The sequence below is a fragment of the Xyrauchen texanus genome, chromosome 33, assembly GCF_025860055.1.
Source record: "Xyrauchen texanus isolate HMW12.3.18 chromosome 33, RBS_HiC_50CHRs, whole genome shotgun sequence".
Classification (NCBI taxonomy): domain Eukaryota; kingdom Metazoa; phylum Chordata; class Actinopteri; order Cypriniformes; family Catostomidae; genus Xyrauchen; species Xyrauchen texanus.
Genome location: NC_068308.1, coordinates 22,814,029 through 22,836,537, shown reverse-complemented (window position 1 = coordinate 22,836,537; position 22,509 = coordinate 22,814,029). Strand labels below are relative to the sequence as shown.

Below are 22,509 nucleotides of genomic sequence, written 5' to 3'. Positions count from 1 at the left end.
TCTTTGTTTGTATTCATCAGAAAAAAGAAAGTCATACACATCTGGGATGGCATATTTATGATGAATTCAGTCAAACTGTCAATTTCAATGAATTGATTCAAAACCTATAGCATTACATATTTTAAATCTATTTGGCAACAATGGCTGTTTGGTGGAAATAATAGTTCATCTGATATGTGTGATTACTGGATAAGGATTTTTAAAAACCTTTTATACTTTTATATCTTTACTGATGAAATATTTTAGAGCTGAGCACAGGTTAGGCTTTTCAAGAAAAAAGTGAAATCCCTATTTTAAAATTGCCTGATATTTTCAGGTTGTCCATGAAAGTGGGAACCCAGCTATGCACATATGTTTAGTTTATAGAAAACAAAAATGGCCGCAATTTCACTTCTGGTGACAAGAGAGGATTTGCAGTGCCCTGTTTATACAGCGTCACAGTTAATCATCAAACATTTCTGCATCAGACACAGAAACGACTTCTTGGAACTTCTTCACTTCACCAGCTGGCGTACCAGAGGACACCACATTCCACAGGGATGCGAGTCTAGGAAGTAAGATGACGGATGAGACAACATGTTTTCCGCAGTTTTCCTCTAAGGAGCATTACGATCACGAACAGATCATAAGGGGAGCATGTGTGGATTTACGTAGGTAGTGCTGTATTAAAGATCAGACCCATCAAATGTTGCTCAGTAATAGTTTATTTGATTAGGCAGACTTTTCACCTCTCCATAAACTAAAATGTTTTATAGGCTTATTTATCCTATTTGCTGCACTCTTGTTTATTTGTAAGTTCTGTCACTGTTCACAATCTGTGACCCATTTTTAAATTAACAGACTTCAGATGTGAGGAAAGCTCATCAGCAATGTTAATTAGGGAAAGCATTTTAACTATGCCATTGTGCTTCGGTCCGTGGCAACAGATAAATAATTCCCTCAGTTGTTGATGTATGTAGTAAGAGTTTTTATAGGCCAGAGAGAGCTGTGCAATGTATAACATGAACAGGGACACCTTCTACAAGAAAATGCTCATGAGACTGCAGCACAATGCTGACATCAGCCATATGTATATAAAAAGTAAGTAATACAAATGATAAAACCAGCAGAAGTAAATGTGAATGCTGTATTGACGTTTGTGTAAGGTGACATTATGCAAGTTTACTGAGCTCCATAGAATGCTTTGTATAATTATACTAGCTGAAAATAGAAGGTATAGTTGACTTTAGAAGTAACTGCAAAATCGGCATCTCTATTAGAGAAAAAAATCGAATATATTAAATCAATGGAAGGTAATTAAATTACAAAAGAGATTTCTCCTCATTAGGATGCAATTTCTTTAATGAGGCCAGGAGTGAATATTTTCAGGACACTTCTGGCCAGTCACTCAATTTTTGTGAGTGACTGAGAAAAAGTGAGAAGAAAAAAAAAAAAAATCTGTTATCATTTACTCATACTCATGTTGTTCCTAACCTGTTTTTCTTTCTTTCTGTCTTTCTTTATTTCTTTCCTTACTGAAACACCAAGAGAAATGTTAGGGGCAGACAGCCTCAGTCACCATTCACGTTCACTGCATGATTTTTTTCTTTCCATACAATGAAAGTAAATAGTGACTGAGGCTGTCAGTCCCCTACATTCTGCCCAAAATCTCCTTTCTTGTTCCACACAAGAAAGAAAGTCTGGGTTTGGAACGACATTTTTGGGTGAACTAACATTTTAAGTTACGTAACATGGGATGTTGTTCTGGTCTTTAAAAAAAAGTGCAGGATGTATAAGAGGGTTTTTTTATCTTTACCTCTTTCAGGCAGCCCATAAAGTTGTTGCTAACGGGGGATCCGGGCAGATCGGCAGTGCTGGGGCTACCCCCGACATAGAAAAAGTCATCAGAGCCTAGCATGGTGTAGTCCTCTTGTGTATATCCAGTGGTGGTGAGAATTCCATCCACGGATATTGTAACCTAGACAACAAAGCACAGGGAAAGGACACGCTATACTCACATATAACTTGAATGCTGTTACAGGACTTTGGTCCCCCTCGTAAGGATTTGGATGCTTGATTGTTTTGTTTTTGCCTTGAATGCTTCTTATTTATGTATATGTTTATTTATCTTTTCTCTTTTTATTAGCTCTGATTTAATGTGAACCCATTTTCATGTCTGTTTCAGGAATTCTTATTTATGCATTGTCTTTCTAAATTTATGTCTTATTGTTTTTCAGTTCTAGTATGTCTTAGATGAGCTGAGGAAGTCTGTGGCACATTAGCCCAGGCTTAATGTTAGTGGTGCCACTAATAGAGCACAAAAAGTAAATCAGCAGACACAAAAATGGTGTTAGTAATATGTGTGTTAGAGTTAGTATCACTTGAATCCAGTGCATGTGAGTAGTTTCAGCAGTTTTCAATGATTTTATATGATGTAAAACAAAGAACACGGCGTGCTAAAGGTTAGGAATGAAAGCACAGGCAATTAGAAGCACATCTCTCACATATCTGATTGAATGGATGCATGCTTCATTATCCCTCCCTCTCCACATGCAAACAATGGTTAGAGAGAACAATTCCTTCTCCAAGATTTGATTGCACAGGAATGAATATAAAGAGAAGAGGAGGGAGAAGGACACAAACACAACGCAGCACATGAGACCAATCACAGCAGAGGTGTCTGCATGCATAAGCATGTTCACATTATTAAGGAAACACAAATAAAAAAAACACCACAGACGAAATGACCGACCACCCACGCCAGCCTCAAATGTACTGATGGAGCAGAGGTGTTAGTAAACGGGGTGGCCAGGATGCAGGCCATGCTGAATTCTGGGCCTCAAAGCTAGCTGGCCCAATGAAAGGTTCAGAGCCAGCCAGCCGAGACCAGTCGTTGAGCAAAATCTTATGCAAAAAAAGAAAAAGAAAATGAAGAAGCAAAATAACCTAAATTAAAAAATAAACATGGACGGGACATAAAGAGCCAAGGAAACCAAACTCATGATAAGAAAAAGAAAAGGGGAATTTGGGCAGGGCAGGGGAAGTAAGCATTAAGAGTACCAACCGCATTTTCCCCCTTTTTTTGTTTAGTATTGATGTCTACGATTCAAAAAAAGGAAAATAGACACACGGCAAACCCAAACTAAGAAACAATTAGAATGATATCTACCGAACAATGTAGTTTGTTTACCATAGCGTGTCCAATGCCTGAGTGCTTTGTGGAAAAGGGGGGAGAAAGGAAATTAAAAAACTGTGAACAGAACACCGTTCCTCAATCAAAAAAGATGGTCTCTTGCCAAGGTTAGTACATCAGCGTTACACGTTAGTAAAAGGTAACAGGTTAGTAAATGAGACATTCCATGGATGAAAGGTTAGTTTCTTTCCCCAAAAGCAGGTTAGTAAACATTTAAAAAGGGCCAAAGAAGAGAAGGAAAAAGAAGCAGACAGAACATCTGCACCTTGAAGCTCTCAGTATCTGTTCCTCTGGGACACTTCTAGTCTACTCTGTCTCTTCCTATTCTTGGTGCACAGCTAACTTCACTCAAGTTTTCATGTTTACTGCCTGTCCTATTCCACTTCATATCACACAGGGATCTTTTCCCAATCTTGACACTTCAACCATGTTCTGCGTTGACAGATGACGTGCTGATGTAATGTAGTGAGAGGTGGCGCTATTAAAGCATCTGAAATTGCATTTAAATATTAGTCAACAGAAACAGGGTTAAGGGTATATTCACCTATGTCCTTCATGAGTGAACATGAAAAGGCTGAATTCATACATTTTATATACTTAATTTAGAATCAGAAGCTTTTTTCCCCAAACTCTATTTTATATAAATGGGCGCTATTTCTCATTTAAAATTTTAAAAGTAGTGATCGACCGATATGGGTTTTATAAATGGCCGATGGCGATATCCAGAGAGCAGGGTGGCCGATAGGCCAATACATCACACAATTTAATATAATAAATAACAAACTTAAAATTGCTAAAAAATATAACTCTTATTTATCACTACATATACACTCAACTTCACACTAAACTTGAACTTTGTAAAAAAGATATTGTATTTTAAATGGTAGATAGTTTCTTCTGATTTTGATTTAGTCATCCAATTTCAGTCATTTATTTGCATATGAAGAAATTGTTAATATATTAAGGAGGAGGAATTAACAGTACACACAGTGGTTAAATTGGGCCGGTACAGTCTGGAACACCTTTGATTCCAAAAAGAAAGAAATGACATCATGAGACCGCGCACCCCGAATAGGCGCGCGTTCTGCTTCTGTACCGCGCTGTATCTTTGATTCATAGAAATCACGTAATATGGGCAAGAAGGTCATTTGTCCCAGCTATCATCTGATTTTTATAAAATACGTGTGATATCATTCTTAATTATATTTTGTCATCTACTAATCCAAATTTTCCATATAATTATATAGGGATGTCCCTGAAGCCGAATACCTTATTCGGAAAGGCATGAATAATGACTTCAAAACGAATAACGAATATATCCGAATAATATAAAAAATATTTGCATGACTGATTATCCAAAAAGCACTGTGCAGCCAATATTTCTAAAGTGTAAACCTTTCATGCGCACAATGAATTCATGTGCATGGATGGCCACGGTTTTGACTTAATTTGCAGTCTCTGTTAATTGTTCATGTCTGGAGCTTGTCAAGTGTAACATTAACTAAAATACGACATCATTTACACTTCCCAATTCTTGAAATGTCTGAGTTAATGTATCACACAATTCACATGTGATACCAGTGTATTTATTTATAGCCAAAACCTGAGCGTGATGTTAAATTCCTGACCTGAAGTGATGATTTCACGTCGGAGCTTGTGTATCCAACTTTTAAAGTTGACCACAATCATTTATATCCACATCAGCGATTAAGGTAATTTACTGGATAAGACTTTATTCCAAAAAAAAATGGATTTAAATGCTCCATTGAGTATTCATCTATTAGGATTTTTTGTCCTTGTGTAAAATGAAGAAAGTGAAACAACAACTTCTTTAAACTGTGCTAAATTAAAAAAATGTTAAGTGTTCTTGAACTGTGAAGGCGCTGTAAAAAATGTTACATTATTATTATTATTATTAATATTATTGTTTTTTAATGAAATAATGGAGTCCTGTAGTAAAAATTCCTGATAGATTTACAGGACTTTCAACTGTTTGTAGGCTATATTGATTTTATTTAAATATATTCAGCTTCATCTGGAAGCTGAATAAATTATAGAAACTATAAATGTAAGAGTAACACTTAAAAATGGGCATTTCATTTAGTTTTGACACAAAACTAATTTCCGGTTTCAGCCAGGCCCAGACTCAGTTCTATCTGAATAAAGAGACAGATAATTTTGTTATATGAACAGATACATATATAAATACAGATAACGGCTTCGCTGCACAACCCTATAATTATGTATACATATGTATACATACATAAATAATGATAGACATATCATTAAAACAGTCAAATCGATTCATCTGAAAGAAAAAACTTCCATGAATTACATACCAAATAGGCCTATTGATAAATCCATATTTAGAAACATGCGTATATTATTAAAACTTTATTATACATTTTATTTTGCGACATAACCCAATTTTAGAGTTCCCCAACCTCCAAAAGCCCAATTTAACCCCTGAGTACACACAGTAGTCCAGCAACCACGGAAGGCATGTCCACGTTAGCAATCGCATTTTCTCAAAAAATACTGAATCGAATCAGTTGCACATGCAGTGCATAGTGAATAAGACATTTATTTACACATAGCACACATGAAGCTTTTCAGTTTGAAGTTGCACTCACGCGCATGTGCAGACCCAGCACAAGCAAAAATCTTCTCCTGAGAGTTTAAATGACCTGGATCACCTGCCTGGATTGTCATGGACTGACTGTCAGGATTTGAGAATCAGATTAACTTTTTATCCTAATCCTTAAGTTTTTGATTCTGGCTGATGGAATACGTGCTTCAGAGGAAGATTTATAAGTGTTCCACAGGATGCTGGATCTTTTGTTGTGTGAGATTGGTTTATTACATCTGTTAAAACGAGATATGCTTTATTTTCAGATGGTACATGATATTAGTTTTATTGATATTTGCCTTTTTATCATTAGACAAGACAGTTAAAAATTACAGGGAACTGTTAATGAGAGACAGGGAGAATTAATCAGATGATCACATTAACATTATTAGCTCAAACGCATCTGATACGCGAACCGATGAAATGACACTGTGTTGCACACCAGTCTGTTATTGTAGTAACATGATGGCATGTAACAACTAAACAAACCATGTTGGGTCGTTTACACATCTCAGTCGCTTCACATGCAAGCAGGCGATTCTCAGCACCCTCAATAAACAAATCGGCCAAAGGGTCAAATTTATTGGCCATTTCCGATAATTAAAAGATTTGGAATGTCGGCCGATTTATAGGCCTCGGCGATACATCGGTCGACCACTAGTTAAAAGTGTGTCAAAATCTTTGATTTAAATATGCAATAAGCAAGCTTTGTCTTACTACATATTCATTCTAGTCTTACAGCAACTTTCAATAGACAATTAGAGATTTAAACTACTTTAAATGGTTTAAATGTTCTTGATTAATGTGTTTATGAGTTGTTGCTCATGATTATTGCGTTACTAATCTGAATGCCATCCAATCTCGGCATCTGCCTTTTCTGCGTGGTTACCTGACGAAGGTTCCTTGTAACCTTCACATCATGCCAGGCATTGTCATTAAATTTCCCATTGACGGGCTCCACCAGGGCCTCGAAGGCCCCAGAGCCCAGGTTGATGACCAGCGAGACAGCACCGTTCTTCAGCGCCAGGTTGACGTAGTCTGCAGACTTTCCAGTGTGGAGCATCAGTCCGTTGCGCTGCAGGGTCTTGAAGGAGAGCGTGATCTCATCACTGCTGCTCTGGATGGGGTTCGGGGAGAGGTCGTAACAGAAATACTCTGAACCCTTGAAGGTGGCCACATACTCCTCTCTCTCTACAAGAACACGGGAGAAACACAGGACATTAATGATAAGACTGGAGCAGACTGTGCAGAGGGTTAAATTAAAATGCATGAGCACCAAACACATAGTACTTTGCAATATGAGATTCTGTAAGTTATTGAAAAGATGGGCAAATATTGGTATAACAGCACATATAGCCCTATACTACACAGTAATATAGAGCATATCACTTACTGTCAGTCCATTGGGTCCCACACACTTTCCGGAAACAAGACTCATCCCTGCTGAAAAGACCAGCTTGATTTTCCATGCTGGTCTAGGCTGGTTAATGCTGGTCTAGCTTGTGGACTAGAAAAAACTCTTGGACAACCAGCATAATCTTTCTGATGAAGCTGGTTGACAATGGAAGTCTTCTTGGTTAAGTTAGTTAAGAAGCTGGGTGGTGACACCAGCACGCCAGCATCCAAAACCCAACATAAACTGGTCTTTTTAACAGGGATGTGAAACTAAATGAGGTCAAATGTAGAAGGAATTTACCACAGTGAATCTGAGAGTGAATGGTTGCTGTTAGTATACACACACACACACACACACACCTATTCAATTGAGGTCAAAGCCATCTTGCTCATAAATGAGAACCAAGGTCCTTGATAATGATGACCATAAATAAAGCAGCCACACATATCAGGACATAATTACCAAACCAGTCAGTGAGATCCATTACTGTAAGTGTGCTTGCCCAGAACCCAGACACACACATACACTCTAAACGTGCACATACTCAACCCCCACAATCCCCTTTCCCATTTGCACAAACAACTCTGACTACCAGATCACTGTATTTTGGGAACTTGGTTAAAATATTTACTGAAGAGGCAGCCATAAATAAATTGTGATGTCCTATATCCACATTACCTTCTCACCGGTGAATAAAATTACATTGTTATAGTGCGCTCGACTTCACATCAGGAATATTAATAACTTTAACAACCAATTTACAGCAAGACTGAACTAAATTACCATAAATACCAGAATATTAAACACAATTAACCTAACACACCATAAGACTAGCTCATTTGCTTAGGATATCTAGAGTATTCTCAAGATAAGCTCTGGTGATATCAACAAGGCTAATTTACTCCATCTCTCTTACAGTGTCCAATGTGAGTTAAAGGGATATTTAAAAGATGTTTAATGTCACGTTACGTTATTCCAAACCTGTAGGACTTTCTTTCTTCTGTGGAACACAAAATGAGTTGTAAGGCAGAACTTTAGAGACAGACAGCCTCAGTCACCTTTTACTTCCATTTTATGTGAAAAAAACACAATGAAAGTGAATGGACAAAAATTCTGCTTAACGTTTCCTTTTGTGTTTCATGACAACATAATTGTCATTTTTGAGTAAATTATCCCTTTAAACAAGCTTTTTGCCTTTGCTTAAAAGTGTGTGTGTGTGTGTGTGTGTGTGTGTGTGTGTGTGTGTGTGTGTGTGTGTTATGTACAGAGCCAAAGGGTGGTGCTTTATCTGGCTCTCTTCCACCTCCTCTCTGTACCACTGAGTCAGCTATAATGTGACTCAGTGCAGGAAGGCACCCACAGAGTCACAACAGCAGGCAGCCATTTGCAAGCGCACACACACACACACACACACACACACACACACACACACATACACACACACACACACACACAGGTGTCTATAAAGTGAATACCCAGAGTAACTTTTTATATGAATGTTAGCCACAAAATTGCTTTCAAATTCCCATTCCAAAACCAGTAACAAAGCTTTATCAGTCTCTATGTCTTTATGACTCCACTGTCTCTCAGATTTGTTCTCTATAGATTTGTTCCCAAATATTCTTAAATAAAATCTATCAATTCTTACAGTACCATCTTCAGTGGTACCAGATCTGTCATCACTCTTTAAAAATGCTGCTTGTCTCTCCCTTGGGAAAATAAGAAGAGCAAATAACAAGAAAGACTAATTTAAAGACAGCTTTAAACTACACTTTGGATAAAAGTGCCCTCAAATCACCCCTTCTCCTAACAAAAGATAGAACATAGACATAAGATACATTCTTAAGTTTTAAAGGGGCCATATCCTGTACCTTTTCATCTTTTTTTTTTTTTTTCATTGAAATCCACTTAAAATATTATTCAAGGTTTGTAGATTTAGTTTTACATGACTATTACCCTTTTTAAGACACTAAGGATTGAACATGTTTCGGCTACTGTACACTGGCAGCCAAAAGTTTGGAATAATGTACAGATTTTGCGGTTTCGGAAGGAAATTGGTACTTTAATTCACCAAAGTGGCATTTAACTGATCACAAAGTATAGTCAGGACATTACTTGAAAAATAATAAAAAAAAAAAGTCATGTAAAAATTACTATCACTATTTGAAAAAAATCATGTTTGATCAAATCTAGACAATCCAAATTTCCAGCAGCCATCCTTCCAACACCTTATACTTGAGTAATCATGCTAAATTGCTAATTTGGTACTAGAAAATCACAGTTGAAAGCTATTTGTTTCATTAAATGAAGCTTAACATTGTCTTTGTGTTTGTTTTTGAGTTGCCACAGTATGCAATAGATTGGCATGTCTTAAGGTCAATATTAGATCAAAAATGGCAAAAAAAGAAACAGCTTTCTCTAGAAACTCATCAGTCAATAATTGTTTTGAGGAATGAAGGCTATACAATGCTTGAAATTGTCAAAAAAAAACTGAAGATTGCATACAAAGGTTCACACTACAGTCTTCAAAGACAAAGCACAACTGGCTCTAACAAGGACAGAAAGAGATGTGGAAGGCCAGATGTACAACTAAACAAGAGGATAAGTACATCAGAGTCTCTAGTTTGAGAATAGATGCCTCACATGTCCTCAGCTGACAGCTTCATTGATTTCTACCTGCTCAACACAAGTTTAATGTACAGCAGTAAAGAGAAGACTTAGGGGTGCAAGCCTTATGGGAAGAATTGTAAAGTCTTTTGAAACAGAAATATAATAGGATTGAGTGTGCAAAGAAACACAGACATTGGAAAACAGATAATTGGAAAAGAGTGTTATGGATCGTATCCCCATTGAGCTTTTGTGGGATCAGCTAGACCGTAAGGTGAGTGAGAAGTGCCCGGGCTGCTCATTTAATCGAAAAACTAAATCGCGATTACGATTACGGCTGTCACGATTATGTAATCGTGAAAACTGACGATTACAGCATTCATTTTAAGTCTGCTACTGTTGCATCAATGGTTTCTATTTACAACATGTTTTTGCAGCGGTTGAGTATTCTAACCAATCAATAACATGTACGCGCAGCACATGAAAACAAATACTGAAGAAACATCACCTGACACTTGAAAAGAAGCTGTAGAACAAGAGTGAAAATCACTTTGTAAATATTTTGGATTCATTTCATATTGCACCGCTCGCTTTGAACATAGATGTTAAATACACTGCAAATGAGCAACACGACAAAGCTAAAACGATCCCGTTCTAATCGAGGCACAGACACGGTGTAAATAATTGAGTTGTTATGCTGATTAGACGGCTTTGTTTATAATGAGAGCATTTGCAAGAGTGCAGAACATTGTGTGGAGCGTCACTGCACTCGCGTCGAAAAGCAGATCTCAAACAGTGTTAACCTGCAGTGAGTGACAGCAGTCATTGTAATGGAAGAGGTTGTCGCGTTGCTCGATTTCTGTGTACAATTTATTAAAAATGGAATAAAAGTTTTGTTTTGTCATGTTAATAAGTAGGCAAATAGGAACTTGATTTGAATAAAATTCAGCTTAACTGTTCTAAGTGTGCTTTGGAGGTGTAGCCTACATAAAGAATATGGCATGAATAGCATATCTCAGGAATCACAATCATTGTTAACGTGACTGCTCTTATAACAACCATTTGCCACGCAGCTGGTATTGGTAGATTTAATATTTTCATGAATCGCACAAACTCTGATCGCAAATGACTGTTTTTAATTTCCAAAGTGCAACCACTGAGGCCAAAAGGCCTTACATGAACAAGATCACCATTGAAGATCTAACGGGATGAATGGTCCCCTGTCTCTCCATGAAAGGTCTTACTGAACAAAGTGACTTGATCGATTTAAATCAGCTGTTAATAAGTTTGAATATAATTAAGAATTGAACCAGTAATTTAGCAATAATTCCATTTATTCTATACCATAGATATAAATTTGCAATAATTTACATTTACCTTACCTTAACAAACATTATTACAATATAAAATACAATATAATGCTTAAAGAAACTGGAGCGCAACTCATATCCACCATTGAAATCTGCTACTCTGAAGAACCACAAGGTTGCTTACTTTGTGACGTCACGGTTATTACAATTTTTAATCTGCATTAATAATCGCGATTACAATATCAAGTGCAATAATTGACAATTATGATTTTTGGTATAATTATGCAGCCCTACCAGCAAGACAGTCATATCTATGGCAAGTGCTACAAGAAGCATGGGGTGAAATGTCACCTGAGTGTCTGGACAAACTGACAGCTAGAATGCCAAGAATCTGCAAAGCTGGCAATGGTGTATGTGGATGATGTAAAATTAGTAAACTTCTTCAAATTGTAATAGTAATTTTTCATGTTATTACTGTCCTGACTATACATTATGATCAGTTGAATGCCACTTTGGTGAATAAAAGTACTAATTTCTTTCCATAAGAGCGAAATCTGTACATTATTCCAAACTTTTGGCCGCCAATGTAAATTTAAAACTTCTATATGTAATTGAGCTCTTTTATGATTGGTTTGTCTCTTTACATATGCAATTAGTAACAATGGGTACTTGGGTTGCAGGTTTACTGTTGCATTCAATATAATTTGCACTTTCCCATCCTTTAATAACATCTATAACGTCATTTGTAAAGCTTACGTTGTGACAAAACAATCAGCACTTAAATGTGCCCCACAAACTGTTCAGATTAATACTTTTCTTGAAGGATCCTAGTATAATCGATGACATTGAATGCTGTCTAATTTGTCTTACAGTATGATGCCATCACATTTTGAGATGTACGTTTGACCACCAGCTCCTTTTTGGTACATTATTAAGGTCTCTGTTAACTCCCATGTCTATTAGAAGATGTTCAGGAGATCAAGATGCAGCTGATATCTTTTTCCTACCCACCTCTCTCACTCTGCTTGTTTAGTGGAACTACATTTTGCCATATTGATTTAGGCTTGAAGTATTACTGGCAACTTAGATTAAAGTCAACATGAAATGTCATTCAAATCTCATTTTACTTCTCTAATCTGATGTATTTCTAAATGGACCAGGATATTCAATGAAAAATTGTTTAGGGCAGAACTTGATTTTATCCATCCGGAGTGATGTCAGTCGAAAAGGAATTTAGAGGGGATGCAAGTTATTACGTTTTGATGAAAGATTATGAAAATAAGTTTTAACTTATGGAATATATGAACCAATACAATTGGACACAATAAGATCAGGAACATGAATTATGAAAGTAAATGGCTACAACTGACCATTCGCTGAAATCCAGCCTGAGAATTTTACTGACCAATCCTAGTTCAGCAATTGCTGCCATCTGACATATTTCCTCCAAGGTGAATTAAAGGAAAACTCTGGATCCAATACAAGTTAAACTCAATCGACAATAGAGTCATGCCATTTGTGACATGATATCCATAACCATAAAAATGAATTTAGTCTTTTCTTTAAAAAGAAAAGAATAAGAAAAGGAAAAATCTTTGTTTTTTTACAATGGAAGTGAATGGGGCCAATCAGTAAATGTTGAAATACTAACTATTTCAAAAGTATAGCCACAAGACCCAAACAATATGCGTGTTAACATGATTTTAGTGTGATAAAATTGCTTGCAAATATTTTCTGTGTAAAGTTACTGCCAATTTTACATCTTTGTCACCATGATGGTGTAATGTCAACAAACCCTAAAACTACTGTTAAAAATTATGATTTTAACAACTTTACAGCTCAAATACTACATGATTTTTAAAAGAAGAATTAATGTAAGTGCTTTTATAAAATTAGAACATTTGAATTTCTGCCTTTAAACCCTACAAAAAATTGGCCCAGTTCACTTCCATTGTAAGTGCCTCACTGTAACCTCTATTTTTAATAACAAGCTTAACTTGTATTGAATCCGGAATAGTCCTTTAATGTTAGTAACATTAATGTATTTACATATTGATTAAGGACCTAGCAAAAGGCAATAGCCACAATGTGTATGTTGTAGAAAAACTTAGCAACAGTTTGTTTACTCTACTGTTATGTGTGTTTTGTGATTTTTTTGTTATCAAATGAAATTGTTCCATTTTCAAATTTTCATTTTGATTTCATGTAGACTTTAAAATAACTTTGCACCTGTGGTGTGAAGCAAGGTATACTGATCACTATACTACAATCACCACTTCATTAGCTTAAATTGAGATGGGAATTTTGGGGCATCATGATTTGTGAGCTCTTTAGCATATAGCTGCTACAGGCGACAGCACAAAGTCACCCAAGCATTGAGAACTCCCATGCTACAGGAAGACAAGCAGTAGTACCTTTTCCTATTGGTGCAGAATTCATGTTTCCCTCTCACCATTAAACTGTCAGAGAGGAAGGCTTAATGAAAGCTGATATTTGATGCCCCCCGGTAAGAGTGGCTGTTAAAAAAACAATTAAAAAGTAAAAAAAGAACATCTGACAATAGTGTCACCTTTAATTGCCTGCATTGAGCTGCACACGATAAACGCAATATGACAGAATCTGTCTAATTAACAAAACTGCAGGGGTGGTAATACATTATTACATTTTTCTATTCAACAAAAGCCAACTCACAAACTCATTTAGACATACCCATATCTTATTTCACCTGACTGTGTTTCGTGACATTCACCAAGTATGAAATTATGATTTTTAACAATGATGCAGGTATTTAAGAATAAGGAAATAGTAAGATATTAAGAGATTACACAAAGCTATGTCTTTCAACAATTTGGAATAGAGTGAACAAGTTGTTATGTTCCTTTAGTGTCCTTTTTGAAGCTAGAAAGCTTCCGTCCACATTCAATGTTATTGAATGGAAAAGACAGAATAGTACATTACTGAAATTTCTCCTTTTATTTTTCAAGAGACAAAGACAGGGATTGGAACAAAAATATTTTATTATGTTTCACATCATCTTTTCCAATTATACCTCAACAAAATCACATGGGGCCACAGTAGAAATGAAGCCTATAATGACTTACAAACAGTCAACATTAATAATTTATGCCAAACATAAAACTTTATAAAGCCCTTGTAAAATTACACCGAAATGATATTGCAGAAAATAAAGTAGAATATGTCTCCTACTTATGAGAAACATTTATGACAGCATGCAGATTTTTCACCATCTCAGTGAACATTTGGTGTCAGACTGAGAAGAGACTAGGCAACAGCTAAATTGTCAAACCTGTCTAAATTGATCAGATTTTCTCATAAGGTGAGCACCGGTGAAATTATGAATTTTGCTCACAGTTACAGGAAATTAATATGTTGGAAAAAGTGAAGCTATATCAACACTAATCTGGTTCAAGTCATGTCAAGTCAACCTTTATTTATAGAGCACATTTAAAAACAACAGAAGTTGACCCAAAGTGTTTTACAAATCAATCAAATGAATATAAAATGACAGAAATATACACATACAAAAAATAAATAATAATAACAAAAAAATAGATTACCTAATAGTATTTACCTAATATAACCTATTAAAAAGTCATATTCAAAGAATGCTAAATAATTTAAATACGTTTTCAAAGAGGAGTGGGGGAGTAAAGGATGAGAAGATTACTGATGCATTTGGGCGCAAGACCAGATCGTCCCTTGTAAACATAAAGCAGAATTTTAAATCAACCCTGAATTTTACAGGAAACCAGTGTAATGGCTTTAATAGGTGTAATGTGATCCCTCATTCTTGACCCTGTCAAGAAGTCTAGCTGCTGCATTTTGAACAAGCTGTAGGTGGAATAATGCAGTTTGAGGGAGGCCAATGTACAATGAGTTACAATAGTCTAACCTTGATGAAATCTGTGAGTGAATCACAGTTTCCAGGTCTTTGCTGGAAAGAAAACGTTTGACTTTAGCGATAAATAAAAGCTCCTCTTGACAATGGCACTAATTTGCAAAAGAAGTAAGATTAATCTAAAATCACTTCAAGACTTTACACATGATCTTGTACATTTGATGACAGAGGACCTAACTGGGTGGTCAGGCCAGGTAAGGAGCAAATGGATGAACACCCTTGCCAGTGCCCGAATTGGTGTTCATGATATACTGATTCACGACATAGGGAGCGGACTGAGACACTCGGTGTCTAACTGGAACACAATGTTTAATCAGATTCTCTCACTCTCCTTCTTTTGCTCTCTGTGTGTTTCTATTTCTCCCAATCCCAAAACAGTTTGGGCTTTTAAATATCTCTCACTACAGTTTGTTAAGTGATTTGTTTTCAGTGCAAAAGGCAACTATACTCAATCCTTTTGTACGTTCATTTCGATTGAAAAGTATAAACTATGTGGCACTATAACAACATTGCATACCAATCAGCCCGACACAGCAAAATTAACTCAACCAATGGCTTGAGTTTGGGATAGGGCAAACTGTTTGTTTGACCAGTGGAAGGCAGTCAACATTATTGCAGTTACATTTGACTTAGAGCCAATTTTAACATTATCTCATGCAAAATGGGGGTATGTGGCTACTTACACGCATCACTCCAGTTCAGCAAAATCCAACCTCCCTACCCTAAACCGAACACAGTGTCAGATAAAGCAAACGTGAGGTGAAAAATGCAATTACTTAAGCAACCATGTCATTTTGTGGTGCCTCCATGACACTTTCGACTTATATGTCGAGTCACATGCTCACCAGGACTCGTTTCCCAGTCGTTTGCAAGTCCAACGCTCTAGCAGTTGAGCTACTGCACGATTGAATCATACTTGAACAAGCTTGCAAACTGTTGATATGTAATGCAAATGTTAAAATGTATCGCCTTTCAAGTCATGGACTATAGGAAAAGTGTTTTGACATCATAAGATAGCACTGAATCGAGAATCAGGGCTTTTATTCTTGATTTGTGTGAAAGGGAATAAAAGTCATTGTTGTTTTAGCATCTCCAGTGTTCATTTTTCAAGAAAACTGTTATACTGAAAAGTTGCTATACTGTATGTACATCAAGGCACATAAAATAATTTAGCTAAAATTTACATACAGTACATATAGTAATGTGTTTCTCTAAGACCAGGTAGGGTTCATTTACGCACCGCATCTTTAAGTATTTTTGACTTTCCCAGCCCGCATAAAACAATATGTTCTTATAAAAAGACCTTTTGTGTCAGATTTGAATCTTAGATGAATCTTTGATTCTGATTTTAAAGTCGCTCTTCCACTTGTTTTGACATTTTTTCACATCTTTTTTGAAAAAAGAACCTTGTTGCTCTGTAGTAGAGCACTTAGGAAACACTCCCTTCAAACGCTGTTGAAAACACAGAAGTTGCAAGGCATTCTGGAGAGAAGCAGAAGCAATTAAGCAAGCAGGCATGTGAATTCACACCTTTCCCCCTCTCTCCAAAACACATCCATCCTTTCTATCATTTATAACCAGTCCTCACTTCCCATCTTTCCAATTTTCACACCTTCTTTCCCTGAGCCTCCGGCCTTAGGATTCGAGCAAAATATTGTCTTCCACTCTAATTCGTTGCAGGCACAACAGATCCCCGAACAATTTGCACTCTGTATGTGTGTGTGCATGCGTGCATTGTATGTTTATTGTGTGTAGATACTCACCTCGCCTCCACAGGTTTAAATTTAACCCTATTCTAACAAAGGCAAGAGCTGAATATGGCATGAGGTATGTGACATATATTTTCATCAAAGCACATAAAGTGACCTTCAAAAGTTTTTGAACACCTTTGGATATATAAAGAGATAGTTCACCCAAACAATTAAAATTCTGTCATCATTTACTCACCCTTATGTTGTTCCAAAGCCATATGGCTTTCTTCTGTGGAACACAAAAGGAGATGCTAGACAGAATGTTTGCCTATATACCTATATGTCACTTGGTTATACAATTAAGTGGCATTCATACATTTTCAAATGTGACATAAGAGTCCAAACACATTTAAGGCCACTGTATATTTACCTCAATACACATATAATGGGATGGAGAGGAGAGGAGAGCCTAAGTGGCTCCAAGCGAGCAGTGCACTCATTCAGGCGGCTTGTTTTGCCACTGGAGATGATAGTACAGTGAGTTAATGAGAGCAGCTCTAAAGCTGCAGTCGAATCTAACAACAGCAAAAAAAACAACAGGAGTGAGAACAACAGAAGATAATAACACTGCAATTACCCAAGCTAAATATATAACAGGGGCTATGGGCCGTGGACAGCCACAATACCATTAAAGTGACTCTGAGGTCTAGTTACACTGGTAGTAAGCTCTTCCAGCTACTAAGAAGTGCCTGAAGTACATTCGCGGCATCAGCTGACATAATACAAATATATTAAGTCAGATAGCGAGGAACTATTATGTCCATAATTCCAGTTAACATGTCTGTGTGGTGATTTTTTTTTCTGAACGTTCTGTCAGAGCACTATATTATGTGTGACAAGTTTATTCTGCCTGATTAGCCACTCCGACCTTTGATAAGGCTGGTTATCCAAATTTTTCCATCTCGGAACGCAGTCGAGACCCGTCAAGCTATTCTCAGGCAGCGCTACAGAGTGGAGCTTCACACTTGACTGGCCACTGATGTGTTTTGTTTAATATTGATTTATTGTTTGATTGATTATTCCTCACATCATAAATCTTTCTGTGAATTGAATTAGATGGCTGAAGATACAAAAAGCACAAAAGACTGTCTGACTCATTATTTCATATATCGAGGCGGTTACATTGTGGTTGCTGTTATGTCTGAAATCAGTCCATTTTTGGATGATACATTTTTTCAGGTAAGAATTCATGTCTGGTAAAGGTTTTTTGTTGCGCTATTCCATTCAAAGATGGGGAGGGTGCTTTTAATGATGTTCGGTTGTTTTACAAGACAAAGGAAGACGTTAGGCAGAATGTTAAGGCGAAATTACTGAAATAAAATTTTTTCCCCATTCTGAAGGTTGATGTGAACATTAAGTGAAGCTCCTGACCCATATCTGTATGATTTTATGCATTGCACTGCTGCCACATGATTGGCTGATTAGAAGATCGCATGAATAAGTAGGGGTTCTTTGCTCTGTGAGTGTACTTTTGTCCTTTAATCTTTCATTAACTTCTTTCATAACAAAGTTCATGCCAATATGATAATGCAGAGTATTTTTTGAGGTTTGAAATGAGCATTAATGCTTCTGAGATTGACTAAAAATCAGAGTTTCATGGCTGCAGTATAAGTGATTATAACTGGAGCAGGCACTATTAAATGTCTTCCTATCTTCAGCTGTGACCAGACACCTCCAGCTAAATGCTTTAAACATGTATATCTACAAAAATAAATAGCTGTGAATCCATTGAACATGCAGCACAAAGTCACAACTGACTTCAAACTGCTCTCTCCACCTCCACAGCACCTCATTACGGTCTTCTTTATGCTAATGTGAGGAGAAAAACTAGCGTCACACAGACACACCGCCTGCTGTCCTACAGGCATCTCTGTCTCTCCTAACGAATTCAACTCAACTTTTGAACTCATTCTTGGGAATGGAGGCTCAGAGTTTTAATACGCCCAGCATTTTCTAGGACACAAAGTTAAATCGAGAGGCCCTCCATGCGTGGGACAAGGAATTGGAATCAAAAGGAACTCAGCCTTTACAATAAAGTTGTATTGAAGTTGTAACATTAGTTTGCTACTGTAGTTAATATGAAGTACCAATGAACAATATTTTTCAGCACTTATTTATCTTGGTTTATGTTCATTTCAACATAGACTAATACATTTAAAAAATTAAAAGTTGTATAGTTGTATAACATTAGCTGATGCATTATAAACAAACATTAACTAATAATGTGCAATTGTATCTTAAAAATGTCATGTTACCTAATGCATTTACTATTTTTAAAAAATAGTACCTTATTGTAAAGTGCTTCCAATGATTCTAGTTCCTTAACGATCCCATTAACAATTCTCTTATTTGCCTATCTGTATACTGAACAAAACAATACTTACAAAACATACAACACAATAATCTGGAAGCGCACTGTATTTTAAATGTTTTCTTACATGTATTTAAGCAAAATGATGTTCCAAATGTGTATCTTTAAAGCAATATTCCAGGTTCAATACAAGTTAAGCTCAATCGACAGCATTTGTGTCACTGTTGATTACCACAAAAATGTATTTAGATTTGTACCTCTGTTTCTTTTCTCTCTTTTTTTTTTTAAGCAAAAAACAAAGTTTCAGTTTACAGCAATTACAATGGAAGTGAATGGGACCCGTTTTTCAGGGTATAAAAAGGCAGAAATGTGAAGCTATTCATTTTATAAAAGCACTTACATTAATTCTTCTGTCAAAATGAATGTATTATTTGAGCTCTAAATTTGTTTAAATCATAATTGTTACAGTCGTTTTAGGGGCTTGTTCACTTTACATCGTCATAGCATGAATATGTAAAATTGGCTTTAATTAGAAAGGTTGTTCACACACATATTGTTAACACACATAATTTTAACACACATGGTGAGTTTTTAATGTTTATGTATTGGCTCCATTCACTTCCATTGTAAATGCATAACAAATAACCACTTTGTTTATACTTTTTTTTTTTTTTTTTAAAGAAAAGTAGGGCCAAGTCAAGTGAAAATAATTTTTTGTGGAAATAAATATTATGCCACAAATGATGTTGATTGAGCTTAACTTGTATTGAACCCGGAATATTACAAGGTTAACAGTTCTTTGATCATTTCGAGTTTGAAAACTGAAAAATAATGACCCGCTGTTCGGTAAATAAGGCAGATTTTAAGGAGTTTGAGATTGATTTGAGAGATGTTGGACCGGTTCATTAAACCAGCTCATAAGAGTCCTTTGTTCCTGAATCAGACTACACTGGTCGCACAACATTCATTGAAAAGATCTCACTCAAAACATTGAATAGTTCACGAATGGGACATCACTAACAGGAAACACTGAGGATTTTAGTACAGTGTTTAATACTGTTAACAGAATCAAATAAAGAAATACAGTATATATTACGTTCAAAACACTTGATGAAGCGCAAATCCGAACTAAGAGATCTCAAGATGTGTTCTAAGTATTAAACTATATTTAACTTGACACAGTGACCTAAAACATTTATGTTTATGATGCAACGCATCCGAGACGCTACACAAGCATGTCTGATGCAAGTGTACATTGACGGGTCCTTAAATAAGCCCTCATAATAAATCTCAAACTAATTGAAAAATTCACTTGTGAAATGGATTGCTGTGAACTGTACGCCAATGACTGGCTTATGTTCAATGATATGGTCGTGGCTCTTCTGCCACAAGAATGTAATGCATTTTAATTATCTGAATATTTTATATATATATATATATATATATATATATATATATATATATATATATATATATATATATATTTAAAGATAACCATGTATAATTATTTCATCATTATATATTGAATTATTGTTATATGAGGGCATTCTCAGCAAATAATTGTATATGTGATTAAATGCGATTAATTAATCGGGACACCATGTAATTAATTTGATTAAAAATGTAATCGATTGACAGCCCTAATATAATATATATGTACAATTATTTTACTAAATGTTATTTTTTCTTCTTCGTGAGAAACCTGTATGGATGCTTTTAATATGGAAAGTCCTCCTCAGTGCTCTAGGATCTGTCTGACCTGTCAAAGCCAGCCACCTCTCTGGAGCATCAAACCAGCAGCCAACCCTCTCACTCAGTCCCTGCCATATGTCCCAATGTTCTGCCAATTCCTCCCCTCCCTGCACACAAGACCTCAGAGCACCCCATTAGCAAAAGTTTATAAGAGAGAAAGAGTGAGAAAGAGAGAGAAGCAGGGGAGAGGGTGAGCAAGAGATAGATATAAACATACAGAAACGGAGTTGGGGAGAAAGAGAGATCAACAGAGACAGAGCATCAGACAGCACAGAAGTAAAACAAAAATAAGCCAAACTGAGAAACAGACAGGTAAAATCAGGAGAGATAGACAGAGAGGAGTTTAAAGGGATAGTTCACCCCAAAATGGCATTTCTGTCATCATTTACTCACTGTTGTGTGTTCCAAACCCAAATAACTTTCTCACTTGTGTGGAAAACAAAAGGTGAATTTTCTAAGAATGTCCTAGCAGCTCTTTTCCATATTATCAAAGTAAATGTGGACTGGGTCTGTCAAGCTCCAACATCACAAAAAATATATATTCCAAGTTTTCTGAAGCTTAGTGTGAGGAACACACCAACATTTATGTTGTTATTTACTGACAATCTTTCCTTCCATTTAACTACAAAAGTCCTATGAAACTTTTATATCAAGAGAAAAACAGGAGGTGGCCAACAAGATTGCCACAGACAGATAGAGAGTATGAGAGAGGTGTTCTTTGTAAACTCAGTCAGTGCTCAGTGCTGGATAAGTGTAATTTGATGTTATCGCCGGACCGTGAATGTGGATACATGGCTCTGTGCTGATATTGAATAACAGCAGGAAGGAGAGCTCAGATTCTCTGCTCGAAGAGCACTACCTCTCTGCTGAAGCTCTCCAGCATTGACGCAATATGTCATACAGTACATACGTGCCAGAACTATCTCATACAGTATCTAATCAATGCGCACACATACATGTTCATTATAGACCTTACCAGCCTTTTACTTTTACTATTGCTGTTTTATATAGTATGCATTTTGTGCAAGGCATAAGAAAGCTCTTGCATAGCATACCTGAATGTCCTACAACATTTGCATAAGCGAGCAGTTGTGAAGTGTTGAATACAGTACACCACAATGCAATGCACTCGATTTGACCTTCCATTTCCATTTCTCTGTTTTAACAAATTATTTAATCAGACTGTCAAATGTTAAGTACTTAAAAAAATTGTTTTATTAAAATGCTAAATTACTGTTTTATTTCCAAGATGATTACTGGACGAAACTTGCTGAATTAAACCAAAGTCCTTTTAAGGAAGGTCACTTGGTGGCCATGTTCGTAACACCTATGGGATGCTATTTTCTATGGATACAAGTACAGCTCCTTTCTATACTTCAATGGGGAAACACTGACATGTAGTAGATCAAGATTTCAAGCAAATAACATATGTAAAATCAGCTTTACTACTGATTTTATTTAATTGTATTGTATGAAATCAAATAATCAATTGTACTTTTTAGCTCAGATCAACAAACACTATTTTTCAGACTGGTTCAGCTAATGCGCATGCATGTTCTCAGTGAAAACTGACAGGGGGCATCTTGATCAGAAAACTGATTGGCTTTTTTTTTTAAACTGTAAGGGCGGGACTTCCAATCCCACACTCACCATATTAAGCAT

The 22,509-nt window shown here is 36.2% G+C and overlaps 1 protein-coding gene across 21 annotated transcripts in view; it reads right to left on the bottom strand.

Annotated features, from left to right (window-relative positions):
* The window catches only part of LOC127626642 (neurexin-1a-like), a 223,136-nt gene that overhangs the window by 118,048 nt on the left and 82,579 nt on the right, over positions 1-22,509 (bottom strand). For 14 of the 21 annotated variants that reach the window (XM_052102589.1, XM_052102590.1, XM_052102601.1 and 11 more), the window contains 3 exons: positions 6,691-6,992; positions 3,170-3,193; positions 1,796-1,957 (listed from right to left, as the gene is read on the bottom strand). In XM_052102589.1, the coding sequence (XP_051958549.1) occupies positions 1,796-1,957; positions 3,170-3,193; positions 6,691-6,992 (488 nt within the window). The remainder of the gene's footprint in view (positions 1-1,795; positions 1,958-3,169; positions 3,194-6,690; positions 6,993-22,509) is intronic. The other 7 variants (XM_052102595.1, XM_052102598.1, XM_052102603.1 and 4 more) reach the window with 1 other exon arrangement.